Genomic DNA, 16,674 nt, shown 5'->3' on the forward strand with positions numbered 1-16,674 from the left:
CATCCACCCCTTCAATGGTCAACGGGCTCAGAGCCTCTCTGGTGCAGCAATTCCTAGGTTTTTGCTATTAAGTGTCAAACAAATCTTCAATTTCTCCCCCTGACTCCTCTCCTCGGTCTCATCTCCCTCATCAGTACCCGCCATAAGTGCAGAATCCTATGAGAATTCTTACAACTGACCTGACCTGCTGCTCTATTTCTAGTCCAAGGTGTAAAGAGTGAAGAACAAAGAAGACAGGCCTGTTCCTTGTGGAGCTCCAATGTTGCCCACACAGTCCTTGAGTCTCACAATGAGTGGTCTGCCCCACAGAGAGTTCATCGTCAGGACCCCACAGGCTCATCCATCTGCGTATCTCTGACTTTAGCCCTTAACAGGGATGGCAGGAAGGCACTGGAGAAATCTACAAACACTCCTCACATTGCGGCCAGCTTTGTCCATCCTTGTGGAGCAGACAGATAATTAATAATAATAATAATAATAATTGTATCCTCTGCTCCAGTCTTTGGTCAATAGGCTGCAACTGCAATGTGTTCAGGTGGTCTACTACAAGAGGACTCATACAGTCCAGGACCAGCTCCTAGAAGATCTTCATGATGTGAGACGTGAGTGCCACTGGTCTGTAGTCATGAGGTGAAGAGGTGTCCACCTTACAATGCAGGATGGTTTCCACAGCAGTGGCACTTTCTGGAGCCTCAGTGACAGACTGGACAGGTGATAGAGGACTCCACACGGGCCTTAAGAACTTGAGGACGGACTCCATCTTGTTCCTCAGCTTTTCATATGTGAAGCTTTCCTCAGTTATCTCCTTCCACAATCTTCAGGTCTGGACGGTGCACACTGATGGTCAGAGGTGGACTCCTCACTGGCCATTCCAGCTGATGTGGTGGAAGTTGTTGATGTTGTAGGGGTGGTGTGGTGTGACTGGTCATTAGAAGGTGACAAAATGTAGATGGGATGCCTGTCCACTCACTCACACGGGGTCATTTTAAAATTGCCAGTTCAAACTGTCATGATCTGTAGAGCTTCTGCCAGGCATAATATGGTGAGGCCTTCAAAAAGAAGTTAGGAAGCAGGCCAGAAAGCTACAGTACCAGGCAGCCTTAACTTCAGCCAAACCAAGAAGCAAACTGCTGGCTTCATCTGCAGGAGACCCCAATAATAGGAAGATGGCAAAGCAGCTCAGTAAAGACCAAAAAATGTCACAACAACCCTACAAGTGGAAGGGTGACGGCAAACCTTTGGCTTGTCATTGAAGGGCGCACAGGGAATCTTTATGGATAAACATTTACTTTTCATAAATACTCTTGAAAAACAAGAACTCCACTAAAGGCACAGATGGACTGGCCTAGAAGAAGCAGTCCAGTAGTCAATGATGTCCCAAAACACAATCTGAAAGAATGGTCAAGAAACGGAGTTAAGAAGGCCGCAGTCCCGTAAATCTAAATTAGTAAAAGTAAAAACCGGAGAGCAGTCGCCGACACGACACCCGACATTACCGACGTACCCCATTGAACTGCCCACCTGCACTGCCTTTATAGGGCTGGGGGCGGTGCCTAGAAGGGGAGGGGCCATTGTCCCCACCTCTTGGGAACCACCCACAAAACACGACAACTTAACACATAGAAACATAATGTACACAAAAGTGAACTAAGTAACTATTATATAAAGAGCACTTTAACTTAAACAGAGGAGACATCAAAGAAAAGCAAAAACGGAGAATACGTCATGAACAGGTAGACACTTCACGCTTGGAAATGGAGAGAAAACCACAGAAGAAACCCCACCTAGTCATGGGGGGAACGTGCAAAGTGAAGACAGTAAATGAGCTGCTGTCCCACCATTCTGCCCTGAAGAAGAAATTAACCAAACATTTAGGGGGTCTCCCCACGAGGCCCCGCCTTTAAACTCCAAGGATGCTCTTTCAGTGCCCACCCAGACTGACTGCCAGACCCGGAGTTAGTCACTAAAGCAGAACGGTGTGCTCTGTGAAAGCTAGGGGGCATCACTGAGCCCCAATCCCCAAACATAAATGCACTAAATGGTCCCGGGTTCAAATCAGAGTTTTTTTTTGCATACCAATAAACAGGTCCTCCTCTTCTCTTCTCTACTCTTCTCCCTTTTCTCTCCTCACTTTTACTCCTGTAAGTCAAGTGTTGGTTTCCTTCTTCTCAGCTCCGACTTGTCGGGTTATGGAAGTGGTCTCCTTTTATTGTGTGCCCGGTAGCAGTTCTGGTGACGTGATGTGGCCACTTAGAAGCACTTCTGGGTCATAACAAAGCCGGGGAGCTCCTCCCCCTAGCAGCACCCAGGGACCCCTTCAGGGCTGCACTTCTGGACTCCAACTCCCATGCCAGCCCAAGGGTGTCCAAACTGGGTCTCTATATGAAGGACACCGCTACCTATTATCATGGGGGATGAACTGTTTCCTGCTGGCCTCTTTTTCCAGTTCCTGATGTGAATCATAAGGCACCCCTATTTTAGTCCATCTTTCCATTATAGCTTCCTGTCCTGGGCGGGATACCCGACTGTCCTCTGGGGCATCAACAGCTCATGTTTTTAATCTAAGGGAGCCACGAGTGGCAGTGACGACCCTAGAAATCAAAAAGTGTCACAGCTGTGAAGTGCCTTGTGGTGGTCTCACAGATAGTGAAGCCCCCTAGTGGTTAACTGGTCAAACCATCCAGCATTGAGATGATGCCATCCCAGTCTACTCCTCGCATGACACTGAATGTCCCTCGTCCTCTGCCAGGCCTCCTCTCACATGTCCCACATTTTGTGTTTTCCCAGCCTGTGGCGGCACATTCAACCAGTCATCCGGCACCATCAGCAGTCCGACGCACTCCGTCTCCAACTACCACAGTGACATGAACTGCACCTACCACCTGGTGGTGGCCAACAGCTGGGTCATCGAGCTCAAGTAAGTCGCACCGTCGTAAACCGCAGCAGGGTCTCCATGTAATACGGCTAAGGGAGCGAGTGGGACTCCATCATGACGTTTGAATTTCTCACTCTTTATTCATGTGGCCTTTTCCTGTGGTGGCATAATAATTACGATAATATATTTTAAAAAATTATTTAAGAGAGACCACCTGGTTAAGAATTGTTACAGAAAAAATGTGTGGTGAGGATTTTCAGGTTCTGAAGCCTGAAGTTTGGAGGTGAGGCGAGAGTGGCGGCATAGCGGGTGCAGGTGAGAACACGGGACAGCAAGGACCCCAGACGTGTCTAACAGATAGTGTGGCAAGGAGGTGAGAGAGGCGCCAGGCCAATAAAAGGAGAGACCACCGGCCCTTCAAGAGGTGAATGCTGGTGATGGGCGACTCTCGGATGATTTGTTCATTTTAGTGAAGACACATCGATTCGCCGGTACAAACAAATGGATTCAGTGGAGCTCAACGGGGTGCTAAAGCGCGATGCGTGTCCAGTGTGCTGTCATCAGGGTCTTATATTTCATGAAAAGGCACCGGAGAGAAGAGTTGCTGTTCTCCGTGTACTGGATGAATAGCTGACGTGGCGCCATTGAGCAAGTGGGGTCTCTAAAGGTGACGGTCACTCACCGCTGCACACCTCTGCGAATGCAAGTCTGCTATGTTGGCTCGTTGGCACTCTTTTTAGGAAGTTCAGTTTCTTATAGGAAGGACCTCACATAATAATACACAGTAATAACTACTGGGCTGACTATACTGCTGTATACTACAACTATATAACAACCCGAAACTCGCAGTCCAAAAGTTACAGTAATAAACTCTCTTATCAGAAAATTAAACCTACTAAAAACATCTCGGGTTTTGTCCAAATCTTGGCCGACCTGAACATCCGTGGCAGCACAACGGTGACGTCACATGCTGTGCGCATTTGACAACACAGTAGCAACGGCGCCACGAAATGCTGGTGATGACAAAAAATAAAATGGTGTCAAAAAAAAGATATGAATGTGACGTAATATGAATGTGACGTAATAACAAAAAAAAATGCCTCTTAACCCCATTCAGCAATCCAGCAATTCAGCAGAAACCATAACAACAACACAGAAAAATCTGAAATTCTCCACCAGAAATGAGTACAAATTTTTTTAAAAAAGCAAACATTTACAAAACCAGCAACCAAAACACAAAGCAAAACTCACAGTTGGGAATCGTTGGTGAAATTTGTTTATCCTGCAATTCCAAACCTCACAATAAAACTTTGGGTGTATCCGTAACCTCGGCTATGAAGTTTAACCTCCAAACTGGACGACAACCAAGGACTTGTGATCTGTGAGGCACTGTGCCACTCTGCCACTACTTTGTCAGTTAATAAATAAATTCAATGACTTCATTAGCTTTTTAATTTTTTTTATTCGTTTTATAAATGGTGACTTATGGTTAAATTCTATGAAGAAATTCCCAGTTTACCCAGTGCCCTCTGCCCTTTGCCTAACTCTGTTTTTCCTTCATACTCAGCTGTGAGGTGTGAATTCTGTCTTTACAGACAAGGCGAGGATGTGCCGTGCCAAGCCTGGCTCAGAGTGCCTTTTTGTTCAGCCTCTTGGGTGCCATGTGGGCACCGCAGTGCCATTTGCTGGCTCTCCTTCTGCCCCCTCTAACGCAGTGCCCTGCACTCTCTCTCTCTTTTTCTCTCTCGTGTCTGTTCCTCTTGCAGGTTTAATTCGTTTGACCTGGAGGTCTCCTCCAACTGCGCCTTTGATTACGTGGCTGTCTATGACGGAGTGGACACCTTTGCCCCCTTGCTTGGTAAATTCTGTGGCCGGGTCACCCCACCAGTCATTAAAAGCTCCTCAAATAACCTCTTCTTGGTGTTCAAGACAGACACCTCCATTACGGCGGGTGGCTGGAGGGCCACATTTCGTAAGACTATAGGTAAGTGACCAGGCCTCCTGCATCTTTGGTTCTGATTTTTGTCCTTACTGTCTGTTGAATTTGCTGACCTCCCAGCTTCCTGGTCCCTGGAGCCATTCAACAGAAGGTCAACGCTGCAGGATGTAGGATGGCATTGTGACCTCGGCTTAACTTTTTCATTTCCCAGTTCATCTTCTCTTTCTTCTCCTAACCGTTCTAACTGAGCGTGCATGACTTATTTCAACTGTCAGTATTGACTTTATAAAATATGAAAGCACACAGGCTCATAAAGGAAATTTGGATTGTGTTCACAAAAGAAAAGGCGCCATATAAAATTCCAGTGTGTTGGCTTAGATAGAGTGATTCTTCACTGAGTGCTAAAAACAGACAAAATATGAGAACAGCACTGATGGCTGCTTGGTGTTACAGTTTTTCTCGATTGGTTTGGCTCATTTCTTGAAACAGAAATTACATTCTTAAAACTATAAGATCATTTGGCCAAACAGTCTTACAGTTCTGCAACATTACAGCTCACTAGCAAAAGGTCATATCTTTCCCAAAACTGTTCATACATGCTTCAAAATAGATTCCTTTCCCATATAAAGAGTCAGTACCATCAAAATGTCAAAGATCTTTCTCAATTGCGTTGGCTCATTTGCATTCACTTAGTGCGTTTTCCAAAATAACCTGGATGGTTTAGCACAACACCATGGATCACCTGCAAAAGCTCGTATCTCTCCCAAAATAGTTTACCCATGTGTCAAAACTAAATTCCTTTCCCATTTAAATAGTTAGTGCCCCAAAATGCATCGTCCCTTTGGCATCGTGTAAGCACTGCAAGTCAAAATGCCTAGATGTTTTGTCACTATGGCAGAGGTCTAGCCAACAGAATACAATTATGTATAAAACTGAAAAAAGGATTTTACAGTAAGAGCAGCCTCCAAAGTTTGACATCAGACACACTGCACTCCTACTTCCAAGGAAATTGTAATCATTTTTATTGACACACATAAAGTAACTTCCATACATTAGAGTACATAAAATGTATACAGTATTCTGTACATGTACGAAATATAAACACAAACAAAAAACAAGAAAAATTATATCTAGCCTACAGTAGGGCTTACAGTAAATAAAGTTTCACAACTAAGGTAACTTTCACTGGTTGTTGTCGTCACCGTCCCTCTCCTGGCCACCATCCTCATCCTCCTGGCCATCCACGCTGCTCTCTGTTTGGCCATAGATTCTCATCCACATCAGCGGATATTTTCCCTTGCGATGCAGCGAGGAAGAAACGGCGAATGTCTCAACCATCCCCTACACTGATCCCCTGTAATGTCCTCACATGCAGCATCCATTGCATGGAGCAGGGATCTCTGGTCTTGAGCCTGATGTTCATAGACTTTCCACCTCCAAGCGGAAAAAAATTCCTCAATGGGATTAAGGAAAGGAGAGTATGGTGGTAGTAGCTCCATGAGCATCCTTGGATGGGTGGTGAACCAGGCCCTGATGAGCGCCCACGGTGGAAATTTACATTGTCCCACACGATCACATAGTGTGGTAGGTGAGGCCCTTCGAGACCTCTCTCATTTTCTGGGACCAGATGTGTATAAAGACGGTCCAAGAAAATGAGGAGCTTTGAGTGTTATATGGGCCTAAACTGGGGATGTGTGTGGCCACACCATTCTCAGATATGGCAGCACACATTGTTAAATTGCCCCCTCGCTGGCCTGGGACATCCACCGTGGCCCGCTGACCAATGATGTTACGGCCACGTCTGCCCTTGGCCAGGTTGAAACCAGCCTCATCGACAAATACAAGGATGTGAGATGTTTCATTCCCTTCCAATGCCATTATTCTCTACAATAGAGTAAAAAATCAAATCAGTCATATAGAGGAGTCATACACAACAGAAATAGAAAATTACATGGGATTGTTCTATGTTCTCCTCCACAAGTTCAATATAGCCTGCTACTGGCCACTACTCCAGTGGTTCCAAACCTGGGGTACAGGCCTATGCAGAGGCACTGCAGGGAGTATTTGACACAAAGAGGGAGAAACACTGTTGCAGTTTTAGGCAAAATGCTGTAGTCAGATAAAGCTGGATTCTAAAGGTAAAGAGGATACTGAAAACCAAACAAATTGGGAACCACTGCTTACTGTAATGTTACTATAATAGACAACCAATAACTGACTTACATGCACATACTGGTACCGCAGCTCTTTCACTCTGTCAGAATTCCTCTCAAATGGTACCCTGTAAATCTGCTTCATGGTCATCTGATGCTTCTTCAATACCCGGTCTATTGTGGAGATGCTGATAGAGTTGACATTTTGGAATATGGCATTGTCTTGAAGGATTGCATCACGGATCTGTCTCAAAGTGAGAGCATTATTTGCAATCACCATGTTACAGATCTCTTGTTCTTGTTGTTCATTGAGAAGTTTTCTTCTGCCACCCATGTGAGGTTGTCGTCCAATCCTAGACGTAGAAGTCAAAGGACAACACTGTATGACAATTGTAATGTATGCCGTATTTGTTACAGAATGAGTTACTGTACTGTAACATCATATTGCAACATCACATTGAGGTAATATATTACAGTACTGTAGGCCTACACACACACACACGGAATGAAGAGTTTATACATGTCTTGCTTTACAGTATGCACAGTACTGTATACTGTAATGACTCCATCATTGACTGAGTACATACCTGTTTTCCCTGCGAAAGGTTTGGATGATGGAGGAGACAGTAGAGCGAGGCACATTAGGCTGCACTCGGCCCAGCCTCTGCCATTGTCAGGCGATGGTTAACCACATGGTCTACAATTGTGGCCCGAATCTCATCCGGGACAGCATGGTGTCTTCGTGCTCCTCGGCCTCTTCCCCCTATTCCACCACCACGCATCCTCACTCCTCCTCCTCCGCCTCTTCTCTTCTTCTTCTTCCTCTTCCTCCTCCTCCTCCTCCTCTTCTTCCTCGAGCAGGAGGTTGCCCTTCTTGATTTACTTGGTGAGGTACCTCCATGTTCAAATGGTACTGGCCCTAGCCAAGCTCTATATATACACGTTTGGCAGCATTCACAACAATAGACAGCACCTGTCAGGTAACTAAACAAACTGTTTGGTTGGTCATCTGAGATGTGGGAAACTCCTCCTTCGTTGGTCAAGTTCTAATTTCACCTGATTGTCAATTACTGTCATGAATTTATCAAATGTTCCAAGAAATTCATATATGGTGTTCATGGTATTATGTTCTTGACTAATTTTGACAATTGAACAGACTATTGTGCATATGATGACTTACACGATGAAATCATGCTGACATGTTTTGGAGAGAACAACCATTAGACTGAGAATCAACTAATCAGTTTAGATCAGCAAGATCTATTTATTTGGAAAATGTGCTAAATGTGGGCTTATTGTGCTAACTGCAGGCTACTTGTACTTAACCATTTGCAAAGATGCACTGAGACACTTGAGACATGTACTAAGGCATTTGCAATTTGATGAAATCAATGAGAAATGCCATTCTGTTGTGAACATTTGCAAGGTGGTTTGGAGATCTGTCCATGTTATTTTGAGAATGTCATCTCGGTTTCAAGAAATGAGCCAAACCAATCGAGAAAAACTGTAATAGGGAGGCAGTGACCCCTAGTGGTCACAAGTTCATAGGTCAAGCCAGCAGCCATACCACATGCACTTCAGAACAGATCATCCACCTGAAGCTAAGCGTGATCAGACCCGGCCAGTACTTGGATGGGCTGGGGTTGCTGCTGGATGAGATGTGGGTGAGGCCAGTAGGGGGCGCTTACCCTGAGGTCTGTGCGTGATGGGGGACACTGATGTGAAAGTAGTGCTGTCCTTCAAATGAGACATAAAACCGAGGTCCTGGCTCTCTGTCGTCATGGGCATCCTTCTTAAAGAGTAGGGTGTATCCTGATGTCATGGCTAAATTGCCCACCATGGCCTGGTCATTCTGGTGCCCTAGTCATCCTCTAACTTCCTCTCTCATCCCTTCACCACATAATAACTAATGTTGGCACAAAATGGCTGCCGTCACGTCATCTAGGTGGGTGCTGCACATTGGTGGTGGTTGAGGTGGCTCCTAACTCCTTATGTAATTGATAATAGTTAACCCTTATACTGCCGCACACTTGGGGGTTAATGCCCACCCAGACGCTAAATACTTTTTTGCTGTGCTTTTTAAGTAAATGTCACGATTCACAAAGAATCGTCAATCTGGCTGAATGCCAGGCGCAGTGAGGCTGCAGTGCTGCGGGGGGCGCCAGTGTGCATGAATGGATGGCACGTACTGATCAGCACCGGCATGCTGACAAATTGCATTGGGAACCGACTATAGCCAGTTCTGGCGGTTTAAGGGTTAAGAATTATCATTGTTGTTGTTATTATTATTGTTATTATTTCGTTATTATTATTGTTATTAATGCTTAGCCATGTATTTGAACTATTTCTGTGTTTTTCTACATCATGGAGACAGACATTTTGTAATGCTCTGACTGTCCCAGATGGGCACCCATCTTAAGGCCTGGGTTTAGGACATCATGACAACCTTAAGCCACTACATCGTCCTAAATTTCACATCGTTATACAATGTGTCGTATCCAAGATATCGCACTGAAAATTGAACAATTTCCCTGAAGAATACGTGGGCTAAGCTTAAACAAGATCAGTGCACAGGCAGCCGAGTTATTTCATTTGGAGCGACAGACACAAAGACATGACGTCAGCAGTAGGTGCTTTTTGCATTTTATGTGGACGCACCTAAAAGCAGATATCCCAGTGCGTGACTTCTAGTCATGGGGTATGTCAGACTTTGTGACTGCGGTTCCTGAACTTGTCGCTGAACTATTGTATGTCAGTTTGCATTACCGAAAATCGATTGGTATATGTTCCAGTTTTTCTAGCCATTGTATACTCAGCAAAAAAAGAAACGTCTGACTTTCAACTGTTTTACTTTCAGTAAACTTAATGTGTAAATAATTGTATGAACACTAAAAGAGTCAACACCATAAGACATAAACTAAAAATGTTTCACAATGTGTCCCTGAATGAAGGAAGGGAGGCTCAAAATCCAAAGTACCAGTCAGTATGTGGTGTGGCCACCAGCTGCTTGAAGTACTGCAGTGCATCTCCTCCTCATGGACTGGACCAGATTTGTCAGTTCTTGCTGTGAGATGTTACCCCACTCTTCCACCAAGGCACCTGCAAGTTCCTGGACATTTCTGGGGGAATGGCCTAGCCCTCACCCTGCATCCAACAGGTCCCAGACGTGCTCAATGGGATTGAGATCCGGGCTCTTCCACTGCGAGGATGATCAGCTGTCCTTCCTGTCTCCCCTGTAGCGCTGTCTTAGGCGTCTCACAGTGCGGACATGGCCACATCAGCAGTCCTCATGACCTCCCTGCAGCATGCCTAATGCACGTTCACGCAGATGAGCAGGAACCCTGGGCAGCTTTCACAGTCGGTAGACAAGTCTCTTTAGTGTCCTGCGTTTTAGAACTGGGACCTTAAATGCCTACTTTCTGTAAGCTGTTAAGGTCTTAACGACCATTCCACAGGTGCATGTTAATTAATTGATTATGGTTAATTGAACATGCATGGAAAACATTGTTTAAACCCTTTACAATGAAGATCTGTAAAGTTATTTGGATTTTTAAAACATTATTGTTGAAATACACAGTCCTGAAAAGGGACGTTTCTTTTTGCTGAGTATATAAAGATTAATTGTGGGTCATGTCTCTATAAGACAATTGTCCCTTCTGTGATGTTTCTGAAGCATATTTTTGGAATTCTCTTTAATTTTTTCAACTTTAAAGGTAGTTACTCATTTAGGCTTGAGTAGGCCAGAGCCTGCAGGCAGTAATTTGGGACTTGGGGTTGGTCTCTACGGGATAGGCAGACTTAAACCGATTGCCCTCTTGAAGGGGTCGTCTCCAACCTCACAGATCGCGATTTCATCTCCTATGAGCACCTGCTATCTGGAGGAAGGAATGGAGCGGCTGGGATGCAATTTGACAATTTCCTGCCACTCATACCCTGGTAGGCACAAACCCAACCCACCACCCCCACACACACACCTTTCTCATTCCCTTAGTGGTCATCACATAACTGCCAGCGCATGTCAGTATAAGGTGAGCCAGGTAACTGAATGCCAGAGTAACGCCCCCTAGTGAGGTTAGCGCCATGTTGCTTCTCAAGACAGTTTTAGGCTTCTGTTTTCTTGTGTTCCCCAGACTCGTCCTTAGATATTACACGAGGGCTGACCTTAGAGTTCACGTTTAGTTAGTGACACTCCTTAGTCAGAATTAGAAAGCAGCAGTCATTAATCAAGTCTGACTATGGGGCCCCACTAATAGACAAAGCGAGGTCAGGGTCTCGATTTTCAGTGACACCCCATGTGTCCCCCACTGGAGTTTCTTGTATGTCTGCTGCATGCCCTGCTGTCTCATTTCATTTCTGTCCCACTTAGCTCACTGTTTATAATTTTTCTCCATCATACGGCCTCCATAAAAGTGTCGAGACACTCCAGGAAGTTCCATCCCAGTGCTGATTCGCTGCTAAGCTCTCACTTATCTCCTCTGACAGGACCACAGCAAGGCTGCGGTGGCTTCCTCAACGCGTCCACGGGCTCCTTCAGCTCACCTGACATCAACTCTGATGGCAAATATGAAATAAACCTCGACTGCCTGTGGTCCATAATGGTGCAGCCCAACAAATTGGTCAACCTCTCCTTCACGCAGTTCGATCTGGAGGGAACCTCTGGAGGGAATTGCCAATACGACTACCTCAAGGTACCAACAGTTGGGAATTTGGGAATTTCCCTGTATGTCTGTGGGGTTTTATTTTTAATAAGACATCATTACTCAGACCTGCTCAATTCTCTCTGGAGTAGCGTAGGCCGGAGCCGCTCATGGGTGTGAAGTGGAAACCAATCCTGCATAAGATGGCAGACCATTGGAAGGTCTGGTGTTTTTATTAGTGTGAATGTGAAGCTATCAATGTCATTCAAAGCATCTGATTTTATCATCTAGTGTTGAAATCATAAAGGCAACACCGCCATTATAATAAAGCTATTAGAACAGTAACAATCGGGTGACACTCCTCAGCCTCTCTGATGGCCTCTGCCCGGGCATTAGAAAGGAGGGTCTGTCTGTTGGTCAAACCTCAGATTCAGGAGGAACAGCAGTTGCAGAACACTTGAGCAACTCCTTATCCTCAGGAGAATTCCTGAAGGTCCATGGGTGTATGCCCAACCAGTTTACAAGTGTCCTGAGGACTTGGAAAAGGCATTTACCCGGGTCCCCTGGGGTGTCCTGTGAGGGGTACTTCAGGAGTACCAGGTACCAGGCTTGTGGTTGTGGGCTTTTCATTTCCTGTACTACTGGGGTGAAAGCTTGGCTCGCATTGCTGGCAGTAACTCAAATGTGTTCCCAGTGGGTTGGGGACTCAACTCTGTCACTGACTTTGTTCATAATTCTTATGGAGAGGATTTGCAGGTGCAGCCAAGGGGTGGACGTCGAAGCGGAAATGGGCACTCTTTGCCCAAAGAAGGCACTTGGAGTCTCAGGATAGGCAGCAGAATCCAACGCACATAGGGACTCAAATCAGATGACTTGAGTGATTAGCAATGGGGCTACCCCTACTTTTATTACCGTTCTTATCAAAAGTTTACCTCACTCAGTTCATTTGTCACCCACATCTGACTCCCAACATCTTATGGTCCTGCCGGTAATTAGTTCCACCAAATGAGTTTAGTACTCTGTTCTATCCATCATGCCCACCTGACAGGCCCTCTGCCCACCTTGAACCTGCCACCATCATTTCCAGTCCTCAGCTCACATTCACCACCTAGAATTGTGGGGGCTGTCAGTCAGCCCCTCTCTGCATACCTGACCTTGACTTCTGAAATATTGGTGGGTTTCCACCAGAAAAATAAAAAAATATACAAGCACAGGCCTTTTTATGACTTAACCCTTGCTATACTAGCATGCACTATGATGTAATGCTTATTTTCATATATGCTCCTAATTCTCTTTGAATATATGCAAATCATCATCTTTAAGAGAATACTTTTCTATATGGACAGGGCCCAGTTCAGTGACCTCAGGATGGCATTTCTGCCTTTTTTTACTTTCTTGTGTACGAAGTATAGGAAAGGAATTGTAATCATCCAAAGATTCGATGTCGAGATTTTGATGAATCTCAGTGTTGTAAGTCACTTTTAATAAAGACATCGGCCAAATGCATAAATATATAAAGAATTAAGCGCTCGATATGTGGATGGGTTTTACAGCAGGATGGTGTAGTCATTATGACCAGAGTCTCGTCCAACTCGCTCAAGTCTGTAACTTTTTACAGGCTTCTCATTCATGTCTCAGTAAAGCCTTCTGTAGTTCAGGGGTCTTCAGCAATACTGTGGTTACAGGTTTTCACTCCAAAACTTTTGAATCCGATTTACTTTCTCGTTGGGAAAGTATTGTAATCGTCCCAAAATTTGGCCTTGAGATTTTGATGAATCTCCATGTTTTAGACCTCACTAAGTCCACTTTACTTTCTCATAAGGTGTGAACACGCTGAATGCACCCCCAAGGGGACGTGGCTGCTCCTCCGAAACCCCCTCTTAAATAGTGACTCAATGGGAAACAAACACAGTTTTTTTTAGCTCCTCTTTGCTGGATCAGCTGCTGGCTTCCTGCTGCTGCCGTGCCACGTGAGCTACATCTCGCACGGCGCTTCGAACATTTAACAACCTGCACCGCAGCTGTCCTTTTTGTCTCACTGCCTTGTCTCTCTTCCCTCAGATATCCTCGGCTTTATTCTTTACGCTTTATTATACTGTATTTGAATAAAGTTTCTGTTTCTTGAAAGCCCTGAATGAACCTGTGCAACTTTGTGACCCAAGCGTGACAAGCGGTACCAGAAGTGGGAAAGTATTGCAGTCGTCCAAAAGTTCGATTTTGAGATTTTAATGAATCTCGAAGTTTTAGACCTCCCTGAGTCCGATTTTCTCTCTCTTAGGGAAAGTATTGGAATCGTCCAAAAATTCGACTTCGAGGTTTTGATGACTCTCGACGTTTTAGACCTCCCTGAGTCCCAAAATACCATTTTTGGAATAATGTCTGTGTGTGCGTGCGTAAACACGATAACTTGAGTGCTGTATCACTTCGGTCAATCAAATTTTGCATACAAGTATTAGGTACAAAACATGGATTTCTATCTACTTTTGGGCTAATTCCCAATCGGGAAATAATCGGGAGTGGTACTTTTGTGCATCTGCAGAGTCTGATTTATTCAACTTTACTTTTCTAATAATTGTTCAGTATCTTATTAATTTGATTTGATTTGTTGTTGATGGTTCTTTAATGTACATAATATACAATATAATCACTGTCTTGCCCTGCGGTGGGCTGGCGCCCTGCCCAGGGTTTGTTTCCTGCCTTGTGCCCAGTGTTGGCTGGGATTGGCTCCAGCAGACCCCCGTGGCCCTATGTTAGGATATAGTGGGTTGGATAATGGATGGATGAATCTTTGTCTTGCGGTTTACTCCATCCCCATATTTGCAGTTGATGTAGTGCTGTTGGCTTCATCAGGCTGTGACCTCAGGTGCACACTGGGGTGATTGGCAGCTGAGTGTGAAGCGGTCAGGATGAGGATCAGCAGCTCCAAGTATGAGGTGGTGGTCCTCAGTCGAACAAAGAATGGAGGGTCCTCATCAGGTTGGGGATGAGGTGCTGCCTCAAGCATAGGAGTTTAAGTAGCGTGGAGTCTTGTTCAGGAATGAGGGAAGAAGGGAGTGAGCGATCAGCAATTGGACTGAAGCAGCGTCCAGAGTCCGGTCAGTCGTGCTGAAACTAAAAGGCAAAGTTCTTGATTAACCGGTCAATCTACATTCTTACTCTCACCTACGGCCACAAAACAACAAGATTGTGGACACAAGAAGCAGTGGTGAGCGTCCTTCACAGGGCGTCTGTGCTCAGCGTTAGAGATACGGGGAGGGACACAGACAATCGAGGGGAACTCAAAGTAAAGTTGCTGCTCCTTCACACCAAAAGGAGCCCATCGAGGCGGTTCAGCCATCTGATTAGGGTCTCTGCCGGACGCCTCCCTGCAAACGTGTTTTGGGCAACGAGGACGTGCTCGAGTAAATAAGTAATGTCAAGCTTGGGTCACAGAGTTGCATGGGAGAGTTCAGCAGGTTTTCCAAGGAGTAGAAACTTTATTGCAGTTCTGCCAGTTACAAACACCAAGTCTCTTACAGAGCCTTTCAAGGAACAGGCGTCAAATGTGGCACATCGGCCCACAAAGTCTTCTTCATCACGGGGGTACAGCGGCCCAGTAGCGGCAGCCAGAGCGTCAGGGCCATCTTAACAGCATTATAGGCCCCCTGGCACTGGGACCCCTACCTACACAACCACTCAGCAAGTCACAGCATACATAGATTAGCATGGGGCACCTAATCTTGTGGAGCTCCCGGGCATTAAGATGGCCCTGTGGATTGGAGGGAATCAGGGGGAAGAGGGACAGGAGAGAGAGAGAGAGCCCAGGATGGCCGCGGCTCGGCCTTGTAAATGTTTGAAGCCCCACGCGAGGGTCATGTTGTGCACAAGCCAGCAGCTGATCCCGCAAAGAGGAGCGGTAAGAGTGAGTTTGTCTCCCTTTGAAAAACTGTTTAACAGGGGGATTCTGAGGGGCTGCCACGTCCCCCTGCAGCAGAAGTGGTCCCAGTAAATATGTCACTAGAGGAGTTGGAGGTCCTGGCAGGGAAATAGGGACCTCTGGGTACCTGTGCTGAGACTGTTGACCACATGGTAGAAGGAGAGATGGAGGGATGGATTGTAAAAGTGTTAGTAGAATTATTAACACCAAATGAACGCTGATGATTTGACTTCACTGCTAATAACGTCACCTCTTAGCCAGCGGCCACAATGACGACAGCAGATTGACTTGCTGGATTACCGTCGGATCGTAAGACTGTGTGTTTCTCTGTCAGCTCAGCTCAGCTCTCTCCTTTCAGATCTACGATGGCGACAGTGAACAGTTCCCGCTGGTGGGCACCTTCTGTGGTTCAGAGGTACCAGCGACCTTTGTCTCCAGCAGCAACTTCCTGACGGCACGCTTCATCTCAGACGGCTCCATAGTCAAGAGCGGCTTCATTGCCACATACGCTGCCATCGATGGTGAGTAGTCACGAGAGTCCAGTCTGAGGGGACTTCTCCAAAACCGATGAATCTCCAAGATGAACACGCAGTGTTACGATGAATGTGCAGAGATTACTTGTGACTTTTTTGTCTGTTTCCCGAATCCCCCCTTAAAATCGGCCATTTTACGAGTCAAAGCACTTGTTTGTTAACACCAGCCTGAAGCTGCTTAGTAAAACGCATTGGAGCTCATCTGAAAAAACTTCAATTGACGATACAAATTACAAACTAACGTCTTACGAAAATTTGAACACACGAAGAAAGTTCTTTTATTCCCGATTTCATTTCACAAACCACAGTGAAGCTGGATTTTTGCGGATACAACATCCAAGTCCGAGGAAGTTTCTAGATGTGCACCGTGAAGCACTAACACCCTTCACGGTCAATCCAAGTACACCTCGCTGCAGCCTGCACAACGGGGGTCTGGTGAGCTTGGTGCGGAGCTACAGGATTATGTGGTATTGCGGGTCCACAGCTCATGTCATCTTGGCATCATCTGCAAACTTTACCAGCTTGTTCGTTATATTCTGATCTAAATCATTTATAGATATTGAAAATAGCAGCGGCCCCCACACTGCCCCCTGGTGGTCACCACTCTTAACATCGGACAGT

The 16,674-nt window shown here is 45.7% G+C and overlaps 1 protein-coding gene across 1 annotated transcript in view; it reads left to right on the forward strand.

Annotated features, from left to right (window-relative positions):
• The window catches only part of cubn (cubilin (intrinsic factor-cobalamin receptor)), a 279,179-nt gene that overhangs the window by 246,690 nt on the left and 15,815 nt on the right, over positions 1–16,674 (forward strand). Inside the window, 4 exon segments of the mRNA XM_039754274.1 lie at positions 2,788–2,917; positions 4,642–4,859; positions 11,450–11,655; positions 15,879–16,041. Coding sequence (XP_039610208.1) covers positions 2,788–2,917; positions 4,642–4,859; positions 11,450–11,655; positions 15,879–16,041 — 717 coding nt within the window.

This window comes from Polypterus senegalus, chromosome 5, assembly GCF_016835505.1.
Source record: "Polypterus senegalus isolate Bchr_013 chromosome 5, ASM1683550v1, whole genome shotgun sequence".
In the NCBI taxonomy this organism is placed as follows: domain Eukaryota; kingdom Metazoa; phylum Chordata; class Cladistia; order Polypteriformes; family Polypteridae; genus Polypterus; species Polypterus senegalus.